This window comes from Cyclopterus lumpus, chromosome 6, assembly GCF_009769545.1.
Source record: "Cyclopterus lumpus isolate fCycLum1 chromosome 6, fCycLum1.pri, whole genome shotgun sequence".
In the NCBI taxonomy this organism is placed as follows: Eukaryota; Metazoa; Chordata; class Actinopteri; order Perciformes; family Cyclopteridae; genus Cyclopterus; species Cyclopterus lumpus.
In genome coordinates this window covers 2,064,598-2,087,500 of record NC_046971.1, presented here as the reverse complement: position 1 = coordinate 2,087,500, position 22,903 = coordinate 2,064,598, and the positions used below count along the sequence as shown (strand labels likewise).

At 43.7% G+C, this 22,903-nt stretch overlaps 2 protein-coding genes across 6 annotated transcripts in view; both read left to right on the top strand.

Moving 5' to 3' along the window:
* LOC117732205 (palmitoyltransferase ZDHHC7-like) overlaps positions 1-3,888 on the top strand; it is a 5,129-nt gene extending 1,241 nt beyond the window's left edge. For 4 of the 5 annotated variants that reach the window (XM_034534968.1, XM_034534964.1, XM_034534967.1 and 1 more), the window contains exons 2-8: positions 1-41; positions 354-677; positions 768-892; positions 1,683-1,779; positions 2,186-2,267; positions 2,582-2,712; positions 3,346-3,888. The exon at positions 1-41 is cut by the window's left edge. In XM_034534968.1, coding sequence (XP_034390859.1) covers positions 360-677; positions 768-892; positions 1,683-1,779; positions 2,186-2,267; positions 2,582-2,712; positions 3,346-3,525 — 933 coding nt within the window. In that variant the 5' untranslated portion in view covers positions 1-41; positions 354-359 and the 3' untranslated portion in view covers positions 3,526-3,888. The remainder of the gene's footprint in view (positions 42-353; positions 678-767; positions 893-1,682; positions 1,780-2,185; positions 2,268-2,581; positions 2,713-3,345) is intronic. The other variant, XM_034534965.1, reaches the window with a different exon arrangement.
* A 9,666-nt stretch (positions 3,889-13,554) lies between these two features.
* On the top strand, positions 13,555-22,280 carry LOC117732203 (zinc finger protein 771-like). Its single transcript, XM_034534963.1, has 2 exons — positions 13,555-13,943; positions 20,367-22,280. The coding sequence occupies exons 1-2, from the start codon at positions 13,751-13,753 to the stop codon at positions 21,455-21,457; spliced, it is 1,284 nt and encodes a 427-aa protein (XP_034390854.1). The 5' UTR covers positions 13,555-13,750; the 3' UTR covers positions 21,458-22,280.
* Positions 22,281-22,903: the final 623 nt, after the last annotated feature.

Sequence of the window (22,903 nt, the reverse complement as noted above, 5' to 3'; positions counted from 1 at the left end):
GTAAAGTACACGGTGATGCTGTAAAGTCGAGCCTCTTTCAAGTGAGTAAAGATCCGTCTTCACTGGTTCAAACTGGACTATATATATTAATTAATTAAGTATATATATATATATATATATATATATGTGTGTATACGTATATGTGTGTATATATATATATATATATATATATATATATATATATATATATATGTATATTGTACATCGTCATTATAGTAATGTGGCTAAATAAAGATATTTGACGAACATCAGCCTGTTGGGGTTAAAAACACAAGAATAAAAATAGTGTCCATAACAACACACATGCACAGCATGCATCCAGAGTCTGTTTTCAGCAGCTCTCCCTCCATCAGGGCAGAATGTCCTCGGGCCACCGGCAGAGGGACGTGGAGCAGCAGCGCCCCCTGCTGGACGGAGAGGAGGACGACGAGGAGGCGGCGGCGGAGCGGAGTTCCCGCAGCGAGGCCGAGCGGCGCCTCTGGTTCATCCGGGACTGCTGCGGCATGGTGTGCGCCCTCATCACCTGGTCCCTGGTCTTCTTCGCCGACTTCGTGGTGACCTTCGTCATGCTGCTGCCCTCCAGGAGCTTCTGGTACGCCGTGGTCAACGGCGTGCTGTTCAACAGCCTGGCGGTGCTGGCGCTGGCCTCCCACCTGCGCACCATGCTCACCGACCCGGTGAGGAAGCCGACGGGGGACTCGATGGGACCGGTTTGACCGAGTCGGGTGGTTTTCATGGCGTCTCCTCCCCCCCCCTCATCTCCTCAGGGCGCCGTTCCTAAAGGAAACGCCACCAAGAAGTACATGGAGAGCCTGCAGCTGAAGCCCGGGGAGGTCGTCTACAAGTGTCCAAAATGCTGCAGCATCAAACCAGAGAGGGCTCATCACTGCAGGTCAGAGGTCAACTTAGAGCTGCAGCCCTTTGATTGACAGTTCAAATCTGAGCTAAAAAGAGGCTGAAAGGATTTTATTAATATCGTGCATTCGTCCTGCGAGTTGATCTCAGAGCTCTCAACCGTCCTGACCTCCGAGGTCAAAGGTCAAGAACGCCTTTTCAGAATTGTTGCGCATGCAATCAATTATACGAGGTGAATAAAAACAAAAATCATGAATATCTGTAATTATAGGATCAATAAACATTGATCCTCTTTCATCTCCTCCTCCTCCTCCTCTTTCATTTCCTCCTCCCTCCTCCTCCTTCATCTCCTCCTCCTCTTTCATCTCCTCCTCCTCCTCCTCCTCTTTCATCTCCTCCTCCTCCTCCTCTTTCATCTCCTCCTCCACTTTCATCTCCTCCTCCTCCTCTTTCATCTCCTCCTCCTCCTCCTCTTTCATCTCCTCCTCCACTTTCATCTCCTCCTCCTCCTCCTCTTTCATCTCCTCCTCCTCTTTCATCTCCTCCTCCACTTTCATCTCCTCCTCCTCCTCCTTCATTTCCTCCTCCTCTTTCATCTCCTCCTCCACTTTCATCTCCTCCTCCTCCTCCTCTTTCATCTCCCCCTCCTCCTCTTTCATCTCCTCCTCCTCCACTTTCATCTCCTCCTCCTCCCTCCTTCTCTTTCATCTCCTCCTCCTCCTCCTCTTTCATCTCATCCTCCTCTTTCATCTCATCCTCCTCCTCCACTTTCATCTCATCCTCCTCCTCTTTCATCTCCTCCTCCTCCTCCTCTTTCTCCTCCTCAGCATCTGTAAGCGCTGCATCCGTAAGATGGACCATCATTGTCCGTGGGTCAACAACTGTGTCGGGGAGAAGAACCAGCGCTTCTTCGTCCTCTTCACAGTCAGTTCCTCTGAAACCAGAGATTGTGTTTGTGTTCCTGGAGAAGTGAAAGAAAAGAGTTAAAGGAGTAAAGAGTGACATCTGCACTGATGTCTCTCACACTCACACACACACACACACACACACACACACACACACACACTCTCTGTGTGGATTGTAGATGATAAAATAATAACTGTTGCTTTGTTCTCTCGATGTCGGGAACCGGCTCGTCTTCGTCTGAAGAAGCAACAACGGTGACCAATGTGTTTACTTTAGTTTAGTTAGACTCCTTAGTCCCCGTGTCACGCATTCTGCCCACAACGGGCTGCCCCTGATGACCACACACACGTGTGTGTGTGTGTGTGTGTGTGTGTGTGTGTGTGTGTGTGGTTCCCCCTCAGAGGTTCTGTTCTCCCGTCCACAGATGTACATCTCCATGATCTCCAGCCACGCTCTGGCTCTCTGTGGATACCAGTTCATCACCTGCGTCAGAGTCCAGTGGAGAGGTGAGTCCTCCAGCTGGACTGGTTTCAACTGGTCCTGGTTCTCTGTGTGTGTGTGTGTGTGTCCAGTGGAGAGGTGAGTCCTCCAGCTGGACTGGTTTCAACTGGTCCTGTGTGTGTGTGAGTCCAGTGGAGAGGTGAGTCCTCCAGCTGGACTGGTTTCAACTGGTCCTGGTTCTCTGTGTGTGTGTGTGTGTGTGTGTGTGAGTCCAGTGGTGAGGTGAGTCCTCCAGCTGGACCGGTTTCAACTGGTCCCTCTCCTCCTGGTCCTGTTTCTCAGTGTGTGTGTGTGTGTGTGTGTGTGTGTGTGTGTCCAGAGTGCAGTGACTTCTCTCCACCGGTGACGATGATGCTGATGATCTTCCTCTGCATGGAGGCGCTCCTCTTCTTCACCTTTACGGCCGTCATGTTCAGCACCCAGCTGCACTCCATCTGCAACGACGAGACGGTGTGTGTGACGAGGTTATGTACCTGTGTGTGTGTGTGTGTGTGTGTGTGTGTGAGAGAGACGAGGTTATGTACCTGTGTGTGTGTGTGTGAGAGACGAGGTTATGTACGTGTGTGTGTGTGTGTGTGTGTGTGTGTGAGAGACGAGGTTATGTACCTGTGTGTGTGTGTGTGTGTGTGAGAGACGAGGTTATGTACCTGTGTGTGTGTGTGTGTGTGTGTGTGTGAGAGAGACGAGGTTATGTACCTGTGTGTGTGTGTGTGTGTGTGAGAGACGAGGTTATGTACCTGTGTGTGTGTGTGTGTGAGAGACAAGGTTATGTACCTGTGTGTGTGTGTGTGTGTGTGAGAGACGAGGTTATGTACCTGTGTGTGTGTGTGTGTGTGAGAGAGAGACAAGGTTATGTACCTGTGTGTGTGTGTGTGTGTGTGTGTGTGTGTGTGAGAGACGAGGTTATGTACCTGTGTGTGTGTGTGTGTGTGTGTGTGTGTGTGAGAGACGAGGTTATGTACCTGTGTGTGTGTGTGTGTGTGTGTGAGAGACGAGGTTATGTACCTGTGTGTGTGTGTGTGTGTGTGTGTGTAATGCGGTTGTGTGTGTGTGTGTGTAATGCGGTTGTGTGTGTGTGCGCAGGAGATCGAGCGTCTGAAGAACGAGAAGCCCACGTGGGAGCGTCAGACCCGCTGGGCCGGCCTGAGGTCTGTGTTCGGGGGTCCGCCCTCCCTCCTGTGGGTCAGCCCCTTCGCCGGACTCAAACTACCGACCCTGCTGCCCCGACGCTCCTGGAAGGGCGGAGCCGAGTTCTCCGTCTGACGCGCTGTCACTCAAACCGACCGCGGCGGTGGGCGGAGCTTCGGCGTCGAGGATGTTTGACTTTAGAGACGCTCGACCTCCTTGAAGATGCTGGATCTGTTTATGTTCCTCAACATGAAACAATGTAACACTTTATCAAAGTCTAACTCAGATTCTTCCCTTCATCATCGACTCAAAGAACCTCGTCACCGAGCGACAGCTCTGGACCTTTTTGTTGACGCATTGCGCAATAAAAACTGTTCACAGATCAGTGGAACGGGGTCCGCGTGACGCTACCGGAGGTTCTAAAACTCCACGGGAGGAAACCTTGTTGTAAAATGAAAAGCATGCTAGAAAAAATAAAAAACAATCAATCTTTCCTTCTTTGCAACGTCACTCTTTTACTTCCCAAACCTTCGCTCTGCTATTTCCTGTTTGTTTGAGTTCTTACTCGGTTCCCGGACCGTAAACGCTCTTCGGATCTGAACTAAAATACAGATGGCAGATTAAATTAGATTTCATTTGCAGGATTAGAGCATGCACACGAGAAATATAGTTTAAAAAAGGGTCATTAATAATGATATATATATCTATATATACAGTGGTATGAAAAAATTTGGGCACCCCTGATCATTTTCAAGATTTTCATTTATGTATCATTGGTTGTTCGGAACAGCAATTTCAATTAAATATATCATATAGCAGACAAACACAGTGATATTTAAGAAGTGAAATTAAGTTTATAGGATTTACAGAAAGTGTGCAATAATTACTTAAACAAAAGTAGGCAGGTGCATAAATTTGGGCACCCCAACAGAAAAATTACATCAATATTTAGTAGATCCTCCTTTTGCAGAAATAACAGCCTCTAAACGCTTCCTATAGCTTCCAATGAGGGTCTGGATTCTGGTTGAAGGTATTTTTGACCATTCTTCTTCACAAAACATCTCCAGTTCAGTCCGGTTGGATGGTTTTCATGGACAGCCCGCTTTAAAACAGACCAGACCTTCAATGATATTCAGGTCTGGGGACTGAGATGTCCATTCCAGAACGTTGTACTTGTTCCTCTGCATGAATGCTTTGGTAGAATTTGAGCCGTGTTTAGGGTCCTTGTCTTGTTGAAGTATCCAGCCCCGGCACAACTTCAACTTTGTCACTGATTCTTGAACATTGTTCACAAGAATCTGCTCATACTGACTGGAATCCATGCGACCGTCAACTTTAACAAGATTGCCAGTACCTGCACTGGCCACACAGCCCCACAGCATGATGGAACCACCACCACATGTAACTGTGGGCAGCAAGTGTTGTGTTCTTCTTCCGCCATGTATACCGCCCCTTGTTATGTCCAAATAACTCCATTTTAGTTTCATCAGTCCACAGCACCTTATTCCAAAATGAAGCTGGCTTGTCCAAATGTGCTTTAGCATACCTCAAGCGACTCTTTTTGTGGCATGGGCGCAGAAAAGGCTTCTGCCGCATTCCTCTCCCATACAGCATCTCCTTGTGCAAAGTGCGCTGAATAGTTGAACGATGCCCAGTGACACCATCTGCAGCAAGATCATGTTGTAGGTCTTTGGAGCTGGTCTGTGGGTTGAGTTGGTGTGTTCTTGGCCTGCCACTACGGGCCTTAACTAGAACTGTGCCTGTGGTCTTCCATTTCCTCACCATGTTCCTCACAGTGGAAACTGACAGCTGAAATCTCTGAGCTATCTTTGTGTCTCCTTCCCCTAAACCATGATGTTGAACAATCTTTGTTTTCAGGTCATTGGACAGTTGTTTTGAGGCTCCCATGTTGCCAGTCTTCAGAGAAGATGCAAAGAGGAGAACAACTTGTAACTGGCCACCTTAAATACCCTTTCTCATGATTGGCTTCACCTGTGTATGTAGGTCAAGGGTCAATGAGCTTACCAAACAAATTTGGTGTTCCAATAATTAGTGCTAAAGGTATTCAAATCAATAAAACAGCAAGGGTGCCCACATTTATGCACCTGCCTACTTTTGTTTAAGTAATTATTGCACACTTTCTGTAAATCCTATAAACTTAATTTCACTTCTTAAATATCACTGTGTCAAAGCGCCACCTACTGGCGAAAGAAAATCAGCTGTAAGCGACAAACGGTAAAATGTCCGACGGGTGGGCCTGAGTTCACATTCTATAGTCACCACAGCTGGGCCTCCAACAACATGCAATTAGCAAACCATAGAAACAGTCACCGGACAATCAACCGTAGAAAAACCAATACAACGATATTTATCAACCACCGAGTAGCTCTCGCCACACGTGATCTTTGGTACCAGACGTTTCTAATGCGCCGTGTGGTTATTTCCGGTGTCTATACGTAGCTCCGCCCCGTTTCCTTTCTGAGTGCCAGATTTTCTGTAGATTTAACGAGTTTACTAATTGCTTTGTTTATTATTTAATTCTATAGACTTTTTCTATGAAAATGATGTTTGACTTATACCTGTACAACTATGGAGCCAAATCCAGGCCATTAGTTTGTTTGAAAAAAAAAGATTTGAACCTGAAAATTCTTAACCATGTATTCGAAATAAAAATAAGTATGACAAGTTTTGTTGGGTTCAATATAATTTTGATTCCGTTCTGTTTTTTTTGTTGCAAAATATATATTTTTAATTTTCAGTAGCAGATTTTATATTTTCAACTTTCAAATCAGGTTACAATCTTTTTTTCTGGTTCAGTTCTCTTTTTCACTTTCAGATCGTTCTTTTCCAGGTTCAGACTTTTGGCCGGGTTCTAGCGTGGGGGGCGTGGTTTCAACTACAGGGGCGTGGTATCATGAGTGACAGCGTAACAAAAGGCTGAGGACCTGCCTCAACTACGTTGCCTTCAGGTAGCGTAGGTACCGCGAGAATTATGACTCAATACTTTATATACGCCAGATTCAGGGGATTGGCCGTAAACAGAATTGTGTGGCTAAGTTTAGCGAGCTGTTTTAGACCAGACTTAAAGCTGGTCACGTCGTCGCCGTAGAGGAACAGGAGGAGTTGCCCGGTCCAGCCTTCCTCCCTCCCCCACCGCCTGCCGGCAGTGCTGAGGTGAGTCCATCACACATGAGGCCTCATGATCCGATGTGAGGTCCTGGGGCAGGGATGTCGTACGTGTAGGGAAGGGCGACTGTGGGTCAGTGGTTAGCAGGTCCGTCTTTCAATCAGGGGATTGGTGGTTCAATCCCCGCCCTAGTCGGTGTGTCCTTGAGCAAGACACTTAACCCTGAGTTGTTCCCTGTAGCTGTGTCTACAAAATAAACTGAACTGAATGAAGTGTCCTCAGGTATTAAGATGTCCCGTATGTTTGTGCCGTTTACCAGTGACAGCGCGGGGAGGTCTCAACTCATCAGTGACCTGAATCTCTGGAGGTCTGAAAGCTGGTAACTCATGGCTACCGAGTGCCGTCGGTACAAGAAGGTGGTCACAGGGCATCATCAGGCAGCTAGTCCCCAGTACAGCTGCCAGTTCCCAGCTATACTCACGTACAAGTAAGACATGAAATTAATATCTTTCTTTCTGCTGAACATCTTGTTTGATTTTTCTGTGGTGACAAAGCTGGACTACGTGTTTGTGCTGTGACATGAAGGTGGTTGTGCAGCTGAGGTCTCGCACTCTGGGCAACAATGCAAACCAGCTGTACAACACCCTGCGGGAGCAGCACTCGGGTGCCTGGATGCGGAGAGCGATCCAGAACCTCGGCTTGTGCGAGCAGGTCTTGGCCTTGTGCTTGGTGATGGGGCAGACACCACCACCCGAGACGCCCCCTCTGCCAAAACCCATCTGGCTGCTGCTCACCGTGTACAGGTACGATGGGCTGTTGCGGCTGGACGAATACAAGGCCAGGATCACGTCCACCTTCAGATCTTTCTTGAAGATGGATTCCACCAAGAAGAAGCTCGCTGGTGCCACCTGGGCTACCAACGTTGGTAACGACATGGGCAGGTCATCAATGTCCTCACCTGCTCCGAGGGCCTGTCCAGGATGGCGACCGGGTTAATGAGGCAGTACCGACTCGCCGATACAGCCCCCAAACTCATCTACGTGGACCGCGACTGCTGCAACCGAGACGGCGTGTCCAAGACAGCTGCCTTGTTCCAGGTGTGAAACCAACACTGTTGATACTAAAACTGCATCAGTAATATATAACAGTTAAAGATAATTAATCCACATTATATTGATTCTCTCACAGGAGTGGGAGCAGCTTATGGTGAGACTAAGACCCACGAGCTGTACTCACATTCACGAGGCAGCTGTCTCACTGCATCCTTGAGGTCGACCCCGAAGATGACGGCCAACTCACCAAGGCTAAGCGGTTCGAGATGGAGGATAATGGATGGTTGGCCTGACTGAAGCCGAGGTGATTCCGAAGATCTCCAAAAAGGAGTGGAGGCTCCACTGTCGGAGGAGGACACGTGGGGCAGGAGTCAACCCTCCTCATCCAGGAGCTCCTTGACACCTTGGGCATCCCGTTGCTCAACGCTCTCCGCATTCAGGACATCCCGGGTGTGCAGCTGTACACCAAGACCGGCAGGCTGACCAGGGGCGGAGTCAGCCTTTCAGTTTCATTAAAAATATTAAACCTGCTTCCTCAGGGACGCGGGTTTCCAGGCATTCCTGGTAGATGGACTGGTCAGGTGGAACAACAGCTGCACCACCCCCGGTTGCAGCTGAGGGACAGGTGGGAACTCTGTACTCCTACAGTGGTCACCTCAAGCGCGTCCTTAACCAGAAGAGCTAAAAGCTTGCTTGGTCTTCAGATGGTTAAGGACTACACGGGTATGTGACGTGAAAACCCTTTATTCCAACATCATGACTATGTTTACAGGAGAGCTCCTTGATAGCCTCCCGCATCCCCCGACCCGTTCTTTGCATGCTGAGGCTGTTCCTCCGGATGCCACACCGAATTTGGCATCTACAGCTGACATGGCCTTTGTGCACTGGGTCCATAACAAAGGCTGGGCTGTACAGGAGGGTCCTGGACCCTGATGGCTGGTACCTCATGGCTACTGAGTACCTGGAACGCCGTCGGTGCAAGAAGGTCGGAATGTGGTCACAGGGCATCATCAGGCAGCTAGCCCCCCAGTACAGCTGCCAGTTCCCAGCTGTACTCACGTAAGTAAGACATGAAATTAATATCTTTCTTTGTGCTGAACATCTTGTTTGATGTTTCTGTGGTGACGAAGCTGGGCAACATGTTTGTGCTGTTTTGCAGGCTGTCCTGTGAGTGAACAGGTGAAGGGAGTTAGACTGACGAGGTGGGAGTGACTGAAAGAGTGAGGAGGGTGTGGAGTTGAACTGTGACAAAAATAATAATCTGCACTTTAAAGCTTTATTATTTCTTATATGATTTTAAATTCAAGTTCTACACATTGACAGACATGCTGACATGAGAATGATAATAACTAACTGTACATATTACATGGTGGACCATGAAGCTCAGGCTGTCCAGGACTTCATTTCGTCCAGCTGAGGACACCCGGACACCCGGACACCCGTACAAAGCTGCAACAATAGGGAGTCACGGAAATTGCCCAAAATGGCGAAATTTCCACATGGAGTTTGACGAGGAAAGAGCAAAACAAAAACTCAACTTTGGGCCCATAGTGACTGGACATACTTTAAACGTAGAACATTTATTTAAAGTTTCAAACGTTATCAAAACTCAAATTTTGTTAGCATTTTCATAGCTAGCACAGTTTTCATGTAATCGTTGTTCAAGTGTCGGTAACATTTTGGGACTGCTTGTCCAAAATTTCTGACATTGAATGACAACACAGTTACGTTGAGGTCCAGGTGAAGCAGAAGTTAGAGAGCTTCTGTTCTGGTCGAATTCACCAGTGAAACAGAATATTTGAGCTGACAGCAAACAGTTTTTGACCATGGTCGTGTCAACGTGATCCTGTGTTGTGCTGTAAGCAACATATAATGTATTGCAATAGTATTGGACGTTGCTAATGTTATGCTACGATGTCAGCCAGCAATTGGATTAAAAGCATTGACCGAGACACAGCGCACTGGACAGTGAATTTGTTCTCCCGTTAGCCCCTAGTGGCTTCGAGGCTTATAATGGGAAAAGTGTTAGGGCCTCTACACCCCCAACTTGCTGCTGACAGTATACAGTTACAACATGCTGTCGCGGCTGGACGAGTACAATCCTGGATTTTCCTTATGCCCAAGGTTGAATTAATTTTCACAAACTAAGGGGCGGTTGAAGGCAGCGTAGGGGAAGAACACATCCTGTCCCGGCAAAGAGACTTCCCAACGGTGAGACTCTTTACAAATATGAATGTGTCCTCTTAAATATCTGCCTATATTAACCCACTCTTTTCTCTCCACGACTCTTTCAGCTGCTATCTCGGACTAAACTCGGGCCCTGCAACCTGGCCAAGCACCAGTCGCCTGGTCGAGGCCATTTGCAACCAAGTGGCCACAAAGATCTGTGGGGTCCCGAGGACTCGGTGGTCCCTCGTCCTCACGGACTACACGGCCATCCAGGAGGCAGTGCTGGCCAGCCCGAGGCTGATAGCTCAGACAGAGCTCCAGCTCTTTGAGCTAAACCAGAGGACCCTGACCCAGTGATAAGAGTTCAACATGAGGCTGTTCTGATGTTTTATAATCTGTACTGTGATTTATGGTTTGATGAAGAGTCTAACAGCATTCATACTGTATTGTGTCTGTGCTGTTTGTGTCTCTTTTCTGGACTGTGCTACTGCCTCTTGGCCAGGTCATCATTGTAAATGAGAATTGGTTCTCAATTGATTTTACCTGGTTAAATAAAAGGTCTAATAAAAAAATAATAATTCTGTTTGTCTCCAGGTTCTTTATCGACGCCAGACGGCTGAAGAGAGGGGGCTGTTGCCGTCCGGCCTCTCCTTCCAGCCAACGTCCTATGTTCAGGTGGGACAAGGACATTCCTTCCACTTTGAGGTCCCCGATGAGCAGCCAGGACCCCGATCCAGTGTGGCCAGCCCAAAAGACTCGACACTGGCCAGTCGCCTGTATGGTGAGGCGCACTGACCAAGGGTGGGAAAAGGAGTGGAGGGAATGTATGAGACATAAACCCAAAGGGGGTCCATGAGGAATATTTTATTGTTTGTTTATGTGTTATTTGACATCATTTATTAAGTGTATTTTGCTCTAATAAAAATAAGTATTCCAATCTGCTCTTTGTTTGAAGCGTTATTATTTCTTATACAAGCTCTACACATGACCGAAATGGTGATATGAGAAAGATAATAAATAACTGTACATAACTAGAAGCTCAGGCTGTAGTCCAGCTGAGGAGACCAGGACAGATGTGAAGCATCTTCTTTGCAGTTGGCTGGAGTCAAACTCAAAATCCTGTTTGTACAGCCGCTTACAGCAAGCGCAAGTTATAAATGAGACTATAATTCTTCGAGTAAAGATTGCGTTTCCCGCGTGTTAGAGCACAGTAAAGATTGGTAGCCCGGTGGTGTATCTAATAACGGTCAAACAACGTCTAAATTCAAGATGGTTTATTCTTCTGGTCAAAGTATCGGCACTTAAGAGTTATACCGGAGTTATACACCAACTCAAACCAACGATGGAGTGTCCTCTGAAACTCCGTGTCACGCAACACCCGTCAACAGCACACGTTTGGCGCTCAAATCAAGTGTCAATCAATCTGTATTGTAACTGCACAAATATTCTGTTTCACTGGTGAATACGACACAGTACAGAAGCTACGGGCTCTCTAACTTCTGCTTCACCTGGACCTCAACGTTACTGCGTCGTCAGCCAATGTCAGACATTTTTTCTTCCATTACACACATCTGAAAGTCCCAAAATGTTACGAACGCTGGATCAATGGATACAATAAAAACTGTGCAGGATGCATTCTAGTGGTTAGAGTAATCCTGTAAATGTGCTTAATCCATTTCTACAACTTATGTCTGTTCAGTCAAGTGCAAAAAAGAACAAAATCAGTTTAACCCTGTGAAGTGCGACGCATCAAATATTCAGAAAATTCTGATTTTTGGATAAGAGTTTATCTGATCTTTAGTCATTTACATATATATTTTCAGGCATATTAGTACATTTATTGATCACACCAATATTTATTTCAGAATCACCTAATTATGTTAATTGGTTGTAGAACATTTCAGTTTGTTTGGTTCTAATTTTTCCCCCAAACAAGAACCTTTTTATTTCGTCTTGTGGTTGGCGACAAACCAGTTTCTGTCCTGGTTCAGGCAAAGATGAACTTTACATTTCCCACAGTAGACATGGGAGAAGTGATTGACGTGACACCGTGCGTGCTTCCTGTGTCATGTTGTGTTCAAAAACCAAATGCAACAGTTCTGATAAAGAGTATAACTTCTCATCTGAGGGAACATGAGTCACGTGGGTACACAGACTGCAAGCAGTTAACTGTCTACCAGTAAGCCATGCACACTAAATATAATCCTCAGATGAGGGCTTTTAAAGGTGCACGGCCTGCACGCAGCTATCCTGCCTTCTGTCTACCCAAAAAGAAAAAAGCCCCCATGCTCCAACAAACATTGCTGTTTTTTATCAACTTTCGTTCCCCCGGGAATCCCCGCTTCCTATTGGTTGAGCTTAACAGTCTGCTCATAGGCTGAGCTGTCTCTCTGTCGGGTGTGTGGGCGTGTCCACATGTGTAAATCCCAATTTAGTAATTTATCCAATTCTACAGTCCCCTGATTGTTCATTCCCTTCACCTGCCCTCAGCCAATCCTCTGCCTGTTTGATTGCAAGCCCCGCCCTCATTGTTTCCACCTGTGTCTGGTTCCCCTGTGTATTTAGTCTGTGTCTACACCTTGTCTTTGTATTCCCTTGAGTCGCCGTCAAGCCTGAGTTCCTCGTGTCTCTTTGTTCAGTAAAGAGTTTTGTTTCACTTCACCTTAGTGATGTGTGGATGAAGCCATGAGGCTTTCTTCCTATTGTACCTGAAAAGGATTCGAAGCTTCGGGGCTTCAGTGTTACCCACTAGACCAGCGGCGATAAATATGACGTAATAAAATTATACGACTGGCATAAAGTGCATAAAAATACAACTCACCATTACGGCGAATTAGTGGGAGTGTTTATGTCCAGTCTGCTCCGGAACTTAAGTTTCCGTCGCTGTCGTTGCAGAAACCCGCTTCACAAAGAAGTGTTTTTTTTTTTTTTTACTCCTTTTCTCTAGCTTGTGTGTTTGCTATAGCTCGCTAGCTTTTCTCAAGAGGTCACGTATTACGTACACCACATCTAAGAGCCAATCAGCTCTCTGATGTGGCTCTAAAACCGACGGCCGCCTCGCTCTCGTGAGAGTATCGTTGACCACGTGTGCAAGTCGGGAGCAAGAAGACACAAATCTAACCGGCATGCATTGCAGAACTGTCTCATCTCGAAACGAGCCTATTGTGAACATGCATCAACATGGATATGTTCCGCATGGCGTGAGCGTGGCTTCCCTGAATCGACAGTGAAAGAAAACGCAACCAGTGAGCCGAGCGACTCAAATAAACGGCTGAAAAGCTTAAATGAGAGTTAAAGTTGGTGTCTCAGAAAATTGTAATAGCTAATGTACAAAATACACAACTTTATATCCTATTGCAACCAGAAATACAAAGTTGGCGTTCTGGCGTCAAAGTATAAAGCGGCATACAATCACACGAGTTGAGTTAATATACTTAGTTACTATTCATCACTGTTTTTTATGTTTTATTTTGTATGTGTGACAAACTCAACCGGTGTGAGGACGCGTTTCCCCGCTTGACCTCCAGGGGGCGCCAGAGAGGCACACCTGCTCCTCATCTACACCAGCGTAGTGGTGACGTCATGGAGACGAAGCTGAATGCGGTTCCTCCGCCAATAACGCGTTATTGCAACGTAATGGATAAAGTCCCTCACTCAAAGCTTTAAGGGTAATTATTATCACGCCATTAAAACACATCCACGTTGAAGATAGTTTCACTCTAATGCAAAACACACGCGCCGTTATATAACAAATACCTCTCTTCAATTCGGCCTTTGATAAAACATTTTTTTTTTTTAAATGGCGTAATAATTAATACGCAAAGAAAAATAAACGTGTCGGCGCTTTTATTTTGAAGGACAACGGGCCACCGGAAGCCGTCCGCTCCGCCGTGCTGAACCTCGGCGATGCAGAGCTTCGTCCCCCCCCGGGGCCTCGTGGTAAAACCCCGTTTAAAAAAAAAACCCGTTTCGTGACGCAGCTCGTCGCCTCGAGGAGGAAGAAGACGGAAAGATGTCCCGAGTCCAGCTGCTGCGGCGCTTCGTGAGCCAGCGGCTCAGCGCGGCCGCGGAGGAGATCTTCGAGGTGCTCGAGAGAACCATGGCCGAGTACGAGGAGCGGCTGGAGCTCAGCGAGAAGGAGAACCTCCGGCAGCAGAAGCTGCTGGACGCCGTCTACAACCCGGAAGTCCGGTTACTCAGAGGAGGTTGTTCTCTTTGCTTCATTGTATCTTTGATCTGCTGGATTCAGTACAATGATTTATGTCTACGGATGTACTTTAAACTGTACTACACCTCAGAGGTACATATACTTTATACTGTACTACACCTCAGAGGTACATATACTTTATACTGTACTACACCTCAGAGGTACATATACTTTATACTGTACTACACCTCAGAGGTACATATACTTTATACTGTACTACACCTCAGAGGTACATATACTTTATACTGTACTACACCTCAGAGGTACATATACTTTATACTGTAGTACACCTCAGAGGTACATATACTTTATACTGTACTACACCTCAGAGGTACATGTTGTACTTTATACTGTACTACACCTCAGAGGTACATATACTTTATACTGTACTACACCTCAGAGGTACATATACTTTATACTGTAGTACACCTCAGAGGTACATATACTTTATACTGTACTACACCTCAGAGGTACATGTTGTACTTTATACTGTACTACACCTCAGAGGTACATATACTTTATACTGTAGTACACCTCAGAGGTACATATACTTTATACTGTACTACACCTCAGAGGTACATGTACTTTATACTGTACTACACCTCAGAGGTACATATACTTTATACTGTACTACACCTCAGAGGTACATATACTTTATACTGTACTACACCTCAGAGGTACATATACTTTATACTGTACTACACCTCAGAGGTACATATACTTTATACTGTAGTACACCTCAGAGGTACATATACTTTATACTGTACTATATCTCAGAGGTACATATACTTTATACTGTAGTACACCTCAGAGGTACATATACTTTATACTGTACTACACCTCAGAGGTACATGTTGTACTTTATACTGTACTACATCTCAGAGGTACATGTACTTTATACTGTACTACACCTCAGAGGTACATGTACTTTATACTGTACTACACCTCAGAGGTACATGTACTTTATACTGTAGTACATCTCAGAGGTACATGTAGTACTTTATACTGTACTACATCTCAGAGGTACATGTACTTTATACTGTACTACACCTCAGAGGTACATGTACTTTATACTGTACTACATCTCAGAGGTACATGTAGTACTTTATACTGTAGTACACCTCAGAGGTACATGTAGTACTTTATACTGTACTACATCTCAGAGGTACATGTACTTTATACTGTAGTACACCTCAGAGGTACATGTAGTACTTTATACTGTACTACATCTCAGAGGTACATGTACTTTATACTGTACTACATCTCAGAGGTACATGTAGTACTTTATACTGTACTACACCTCAGAGGTACATGTACTTTATACTGTACTACACTTCAGAGGTACATGTAGTACTTTATACTGTTCTACACCTCAGAGGTACATGTAGTACTTTATGTAGTACTTTATACTGTACTACACCTCAGAGGTACATGTACTTTATACTGTACTACACTTCAGAGGTACATGTAGTACTTTATACTGTTCTACACCTCAGAGGTACATGTAGTACTTTATGTAGTACTTTAAACTGTACTACACCTCAGAGGTACATGTTGTACTTTACACTGTACTACATCTCAGAGGTACATGTAGTACTTTATACTGTACTACATCTCAGAGGTACATGTACTTTATACTGTAGTACATCTCAGAGGTACATGTAGTACTTTATACTGTACTACACCTCAGAGGTACATGTACTTTATACTGTACTACACTTCAGAGGTACATGTACTTTATACTGTACTACACTTCAGAGGTACATGTAGTACTTTATACTGTTCTACACCTCAGAGGTACATGTAGTACTTTATGTAGTACTTTAAACTGTACTACACCTCAGAGGTACATGTAGTACTTGTTACTGTACTACATCTCAGAGGTACATGTTGTACTTTACACTGTACTACATCTCAGAGGTACATGTAGTACTTTATACTGTACTACATCTCAGAGGTACATGTACTTTATACTGTAGTACATCTCAGAGGTACATGTAGTACTTTATACTGTACTACACCTCAGAGGTACATGTTGTACTTTATACTGTAGTACACCTCAGAGGTACATGTAGTACTTCTATTGTACTTTATACTGTACTACACCTCAGAGGTACATGTTGTACTTTATACTGTACTACACCTCAGAGGTACATGTACTTTATACTGTACTACATCTCAGAGGTACATGTTGTACTTTATACTGTACTACACCTCAGAGGTACATGTACTTTATACTGTACTACATCTCAGAGGTACATGTAGTACTTTATACTGTAGTACACCTCAGAGATACATGTTGTACTTCTATTGTACTTTATACTGTACTACATCTCAGAGGTACATGTAGTACTTTATACTGTACTACACCTCAGAGGTACATGTACTTTATACTGTACTACATCTCAGAGGTACATGTTGTACTTTATACTGTACTACATCCAAGAGGTACATGTAGTACTTTATACTGTACTACATCTCAGAGGTACATGTTGTACTTTATACTGTAGTACATCTCAGAGGTACATGTTGTACTTTATACTGTACTACATCTCAGAGGTACATGTTGTACTTTATACTGTACTACATCCAAGAGGTACATGTAGTACTTTATACTGTACTACATCTCAGAGATACATGTTGTACTTTATACTGTAGTACATCTCAGAGGTACATGTTGTACTTTATACTGTACTACATCTCAGAGGTACATGTTGTACTTTATACTGTACTACATCTCAGAGGTACATGTACTTTATACTGTACTACATCTCAGAGGTACATGTACTTTATACTGTACTACACTTCAGAGGTACATGTAGTACTTTATACTGTAGTACACCTCAGAGGTACATGTAGTACTTTATACTGTACTACACCTCAGAGGTACATGTTGTACTTTATACTGTACTACATCTCAGAGGTACATGTAGTACTTTATACTGTACTACACCTCAGAGGTACATGTTGTACTTTATACTGTACTACACCTCAGAGGTACATGTAGTACTTTATACTGTTCTACACCTCAGAGGTACATGTTGTACTTTTTACTGTACTACATCTCAGAGGTACATGTTGTACTTTTTACTGTACTACATCTCAGAGGTACATGTTGTACTTTATACTGTACTACATCCAAGAGGTACATGTAGTACTTTATACTGTACTACATCTCAGAGATACATGTTGTACTTTATACTGTACTACATCTCAGAGGTACATGTTGTACTTTATACTGTACTACATCTCAGAGGTACATGTACTTTATACTGTACTACATCTCAGAGGTACATGTACTTTATACTGTACTACACTTCAGAGGTACATGTAGTACTTTATACTGTAGTACACCTCAGAGGTACATGTAGTACTTTATACTGTACTACACCTCAGAGGTACATGTTGTACTTTATACTGTACTACATCTCAGAGGTACATGTAGTACTTTATACTGTACTACACCTCAGAGGTACATGTTGTACTTTATACTGTACTACACCTCAGAGGTACATGTAGTACTTTATACTGTTCTACACCTCAGAGGTACATGTAGTACTTTATACTGTACTACACTTCAGAGGTACATGTACTTTATACTGTACTACACTTCAGAGGTACATGTACTTTATACTGTACTACACTTCAGAGGTACATGTAGTACTTTATACTGTTCTACACCTCAGAGGTACATGTAGTACTTTATACTGTACTACACTTCAGAGGTACATGTAGTACTTTATACTGTTCTACACCTCAGAGGTACATGTAGTACTTTAAACTGTACTACACCTCAGAGGTACATGTAGTACTTGTTACTGTACTACACCTCAGAGGTACATGTACTTTATACTGTACTACATCTCAGAGGTACATGTTGTACTTTATACTGTACTACACCTCAGAGGTACATGTAGTACTTTATACTGTATTACATCTCAGAGGTACATGTACTTTATACTGTAGTACATCTCAGAGGTACATGTTGTACTTTATACTGTACTACACCTCAGAGGTACATGTACTTTATACTGTACTACACCTCAGAGGTACATGTACTTTATACTGTACTACATCTCAGAGGTACATGTTGTACTTTATACTGTACTACATCTCAGAGGTACATGTTGTACTTTATACTGTACTACACCTCAGAGGTACATGTTGTACTTTATACTGTACTACACCTCAGAGGTACATGTACTTTATACTGTACTACACCTCAGAGGTACATGTTGTACTTTATACTGTACTACATCTCAGAGGTACATGTTGTACTTTATACTGTACTACACCTCAGAGGTACATGTACTTTATACTGTACTACACCTCAGAGGTACATGTAGTACTTTATACTGTACTACACCTCAGAGGTACATGTTGTACTTTATACTGTACTACATCTCAGGTACATGTACTTTATACTGTACTACACCTCAGAGGTACATGTAGTACTTTATGTAGTACTTTATACTGTACTACACCTCAGAGGTACATGTAGTACTTCATACTGTACTACATCTCAGAGGTACATGTTGTACTTTATACTGTACTACATCTCAGAGGTACATGTTGTACTTTATACTGTACTACATCTCAGAGGTACATGTTGTACTTTATACTGTACTACACCTCAGAGGTACATGTACTTTATACTGTACTACACCTCAGAGGTACATGTAGTACTTTATACTGTACTACACCTCAGAGGTACATGTAGTACTTTATACTGTACTACATCTCAGAGGTACATGTTGTACTTTATACTGTACTACACCTCAGAGGTACATGTACTTTATACTGTACTACATCTCAGAGGTACATGTTGTACTTTTTACTGTACTACATCCAAGAGGTACATGTAGTACTTTATACTGTACTACATTTCAGAGGTACATGTTGTACTTTATACTGTACTACACCTCAGAGGTACATGTAGTACTTTATACTGTACTACACCTCAGAGGTACATGTAGTACTTTATACTGTACTACATCTCAGAGGTACATGTTGTACTTTATACTGTACTACACCTCAGAGGTACATGTACTTTATACTGTACTACATCTCAGAGGTACATGTTGTACTTTTTACTGTACTACATCTCAGAGGTACATGTAGTACTTTATACTGTACTACACCTCAGAGGTACATGTAGTACTTTACACTGTACTACATCTCAGAGGTACATGTTGTACTTTACACTGTAGTACACCTCAGAGGTACATGTAGTACTTTATACTGTACTACACCTCAGAGGTACATGTACTTTATACTGTAGTACACCTCAGAGGTACATGTAGTACTTTATACTGTACTACACCTCAGAGGTACATGTTGTACTTCTATTGTACTTTATACTGTACTACATCTCAGAGGTACATGTAGTACTTTATACTGTACTACACCTCAGAGGTACATGTAGTACTTTATACTGTACTACATCTCAGAGGTACATGTAGTACTTTAAACTGTACTACATCTCAGAGGTACATGTAGTACTTTAAACTGTACTACATCTCAGAGGTACATGTTGTACTTTTTACTGTACTACATCCAAGAGGTACATGTAGTACTTTATACTGTACTACATCTCAGAGGTACATGTAGTACTTTATACTGTACTACATTTCAGAGGTACATGTAGTACTTTAAACTGTACTACATTTCAGAGGTACATGTACTTTATACTGTACTACATTTCAGAGGTACATGTTGTACTTTTTACTGTATCAGTTTAATCTCCTGGGAAACCAGTGGTGGAAGAAGTATTTAGTACCCTTTACTGATGTAAAAGTACTGCTAAGAAACAAGCGGTGGTGGAATATAACTAAGTACTTTTACTTCAGGATTCACAATCCTTCAGATTTCTGTCCTTTTATGATGAAGAATGGAGACATTTATTTTAAATAAATGTCCATTAAAGTACAAAGTCACCTGTTCTTAAAGGAACAGCGTAGGATTTGATTTAACTACCGACTGTTTTTAACGCTGAATTTAGTGTATTTTGTCCTGGTTTTGTTTACACAAAGTGTTGCTATCGGCAACACGAAGTCTTAACTATTGACCTTTTTCAATAAAACTATTAGTACGGCTAAAAGTCCTGCATTCAATTGTTTACCTCGAGAGGACTAAATGAACAATATCGCAAACTTTCTCATCTTTTGTAACCAGTAGCGTGTCTCTGTGGAGTAAACGTAGTACTGCTATGAAGTATAAGTACACACTCAGTAGTATACAGCCCAGTTGAATACTCTGTAGGAGTATTTGAGTATTTCATTTGTTTGCATGCCGGATCAGTAAAAGCACATTGAGTGACTTTATAAGACAGACATGAAACATAATGAATACATGAAATGTATCACAAATGATCTAAAGAGCGATGCTAAGCCGTGTGTATGTATTTCTTTGTTCTCCACAGACGTCCAGCAGCTGGTTCCAGAAGAGGTTCCCCCTGAGCAGCAGGAGTGGACCCCCAGTCTGGACCAGGAGGACCAGGAGCCCCCACACATCAAAGAGGAACAGGAAGAACTCTGGATCGGTGAGGAGGAGGAGCTCCAAGGGCTGGAGGAGGCCGACGTCAAGTTCCCATTCGCTGCCGCGATGAGGGAAGGAGACGAGGAACCGGCTCACGAGGGTTCTCTACGAGCCTCCGAACCCGAGACGGACGTCAGAGGCGACCGTGAGGAGGAAGAAGAGCAGGAGGAGGAGGAGCAGGAGGAGGAGGAGGAGGAGGAGGAGCCTCGGTCGGCTTCGGACCCTCCGACGAACGACGAAGCGCCCGAGACGGATATCGAATGCAGCGCCGGGCAAATGTCGCCGGGCAAACGTTTCGGCTGCTCCATCTGCGGAAAGAGATTCGGCACCGACGCCGGTCTGGGTCAACACATGAAAACCCACGCGGGGGAGAAACCGTGCGGCTGTTCGGTCTGCGGCGAGCGGTTCTCCCGGAGGTCCTCCTTGACGACGCACATGAGGATCCACGTGGACGGGAAACCGTTCAGCTGCCCGGTTTGCAGAACGAGCTTCGGTTCCAGCGGCAGCTTGCATCAACACATGAGAACCCACGCCGGGGAGAAACCGTGCAGTTGCAAAGTCTGCGGTCAGCGGTTCTCCCGGAAGTCCTCTTTGAGGACTCACATGAGGCTCCACTCGGACGGGAACCGGTTCTGTTGCCCGGTTTGCAAGACGAGCTTCGGTTCCAGCAGCAAGCTGGTCATCCACATGAGGATCCACACGGGGGAGCGGCCCTTCAGCTGCGCGGTCTGCAGCAAGAGATTCGCCATACACGGGAACCTGAGACGGCACTTGAAAGTTCACACGGGGGAGAAACCGTTTGGTTGTTCGCTCTGTAGCAAGAGATTCACGCAGAAGGGACACCTGAGGCAACACCTGGCCGTCCACACCGGAGAGAAACCGTTCGCCTGTTCCTTTTGCAGCAAGAGATTTACCCAGCACAGTAACCTGAGGCGGCACCTGATGGTCCACACGCACACGGGACAGACCACTTAGCAGACATGAGGGATAAACCAGTCAGCAGACTGTCGTAACCATAGAAACCAGTTGGCTGGCAGTGGTAACCAGAGAGACGACACGCGGGAGAAACCATTGAGTTGTAGCGTTTAAAAAAGACTTTGTGGAGAAGCAGAAAAAACCTGAAGCTGCAGAGACTGAAGCACCGTGAGCAAGAATCGAACCCGGACCAGCTCAGAAACCGCCAGACTTAAGGTCACTACGGGGAACTTTAACATTGTGTTGAATCTGGCGCCCCCTGTGGACTTAAGTGGTAGTGTCCCTTTAGAAAAGCTCTCATTCTACTGCAGCAGGGTCTGACAGTCTGGTTCTCAGGTGCCCCTCTTCCCTCCAGCGAGTCCAGCAACACGTCGTGGGTCTCCAGCAGAGTGGTGTAGGCTCCTGGTCTCTGCTGGATCTGGGTCCTCTAGAGATGACTCTGCCTTCAATGTAAATAGGAATGTCGTGTTGGGTTCCACGTGACGCCGAAGCTAATGTTAGAGTTACCATGGCAACGGGCAGCATGCCCCTATAAACCCACGTGATTCATGAATAAAATGAAAGTTAATCTCTGATGACGTGTGAAGTTTGAGTCGTTCTCTTCGGGTTATTTTCATGTACTTTTCTGTAAAAACGCGTCATATTTATTTGAGTTCTGTGTACTTTCTGTGTGTAAAGTAACTGAGTCTTAACTAAAGCCGCCAAATAAATAAAAGTTTTTATTTTTATGCAACTTAAAATGTCTATGGAATCCATTTATATCACTGTACTATCTTGTGTTTATTATTATATAATATAACTGTATAAGAATCTATAATTGTAATGCATCAGATACGTGTAAATCAACCATTTGATAATCAATTATCACAATAAAGGCAATATATTTATAGCCTTTGTGATATATATATATAGCTTTTATTGTGATATATATACATATGACATGTATGTATATTTGTGTGTGTATTTAGATATATATATATATATATGTGTATTTATATACACATATGTAGATATATATATATATGTGTGTGTAGATATATATGCATATATATATATATATATATATATACACGTGTGTGTGTGTATATATGTGTATATATAAATAGTCTTTATTGGAATATATAGCTTTTATTGTGTGTGTGTGTATATATATATATACAAATACATATGTATATACATATGTATATATATATGTATGTATATATATATACATATATAAATAAATATGTATTTGTATATATATACATACATAAATAGGTATTTGTATATATATATACATATATATATGTGTATATATATATACTTCATTATGATATATCCATCCAAGATATATATATATATTTGTATATATGTGTATATATATATATATTATATATCTATATGAGATCTGGTTTAAATGTTTGTCTTTAATTTAAAATCTAAGCTGACGTAAAAAAAAAAAGGAAA

Bases quoted from the DNA above. Each gene is read 5' to 3' on its own strand.
- LOC117732203 (XM_034534963.1), top strand. From the start codon at position 13,751: ATGTCCCGAGTCCAGCTGCTGCGGCGCTTCGTGAGCCAGCGGCTCAGC. The intron at 13,944-20,366 runs GTTGTTCTCTTT...TGTTCTCCACAG, and splicing joins AGTCCGGTTACTCAGAGGAG to ACGTCCAGCAGCTGGTTCCA.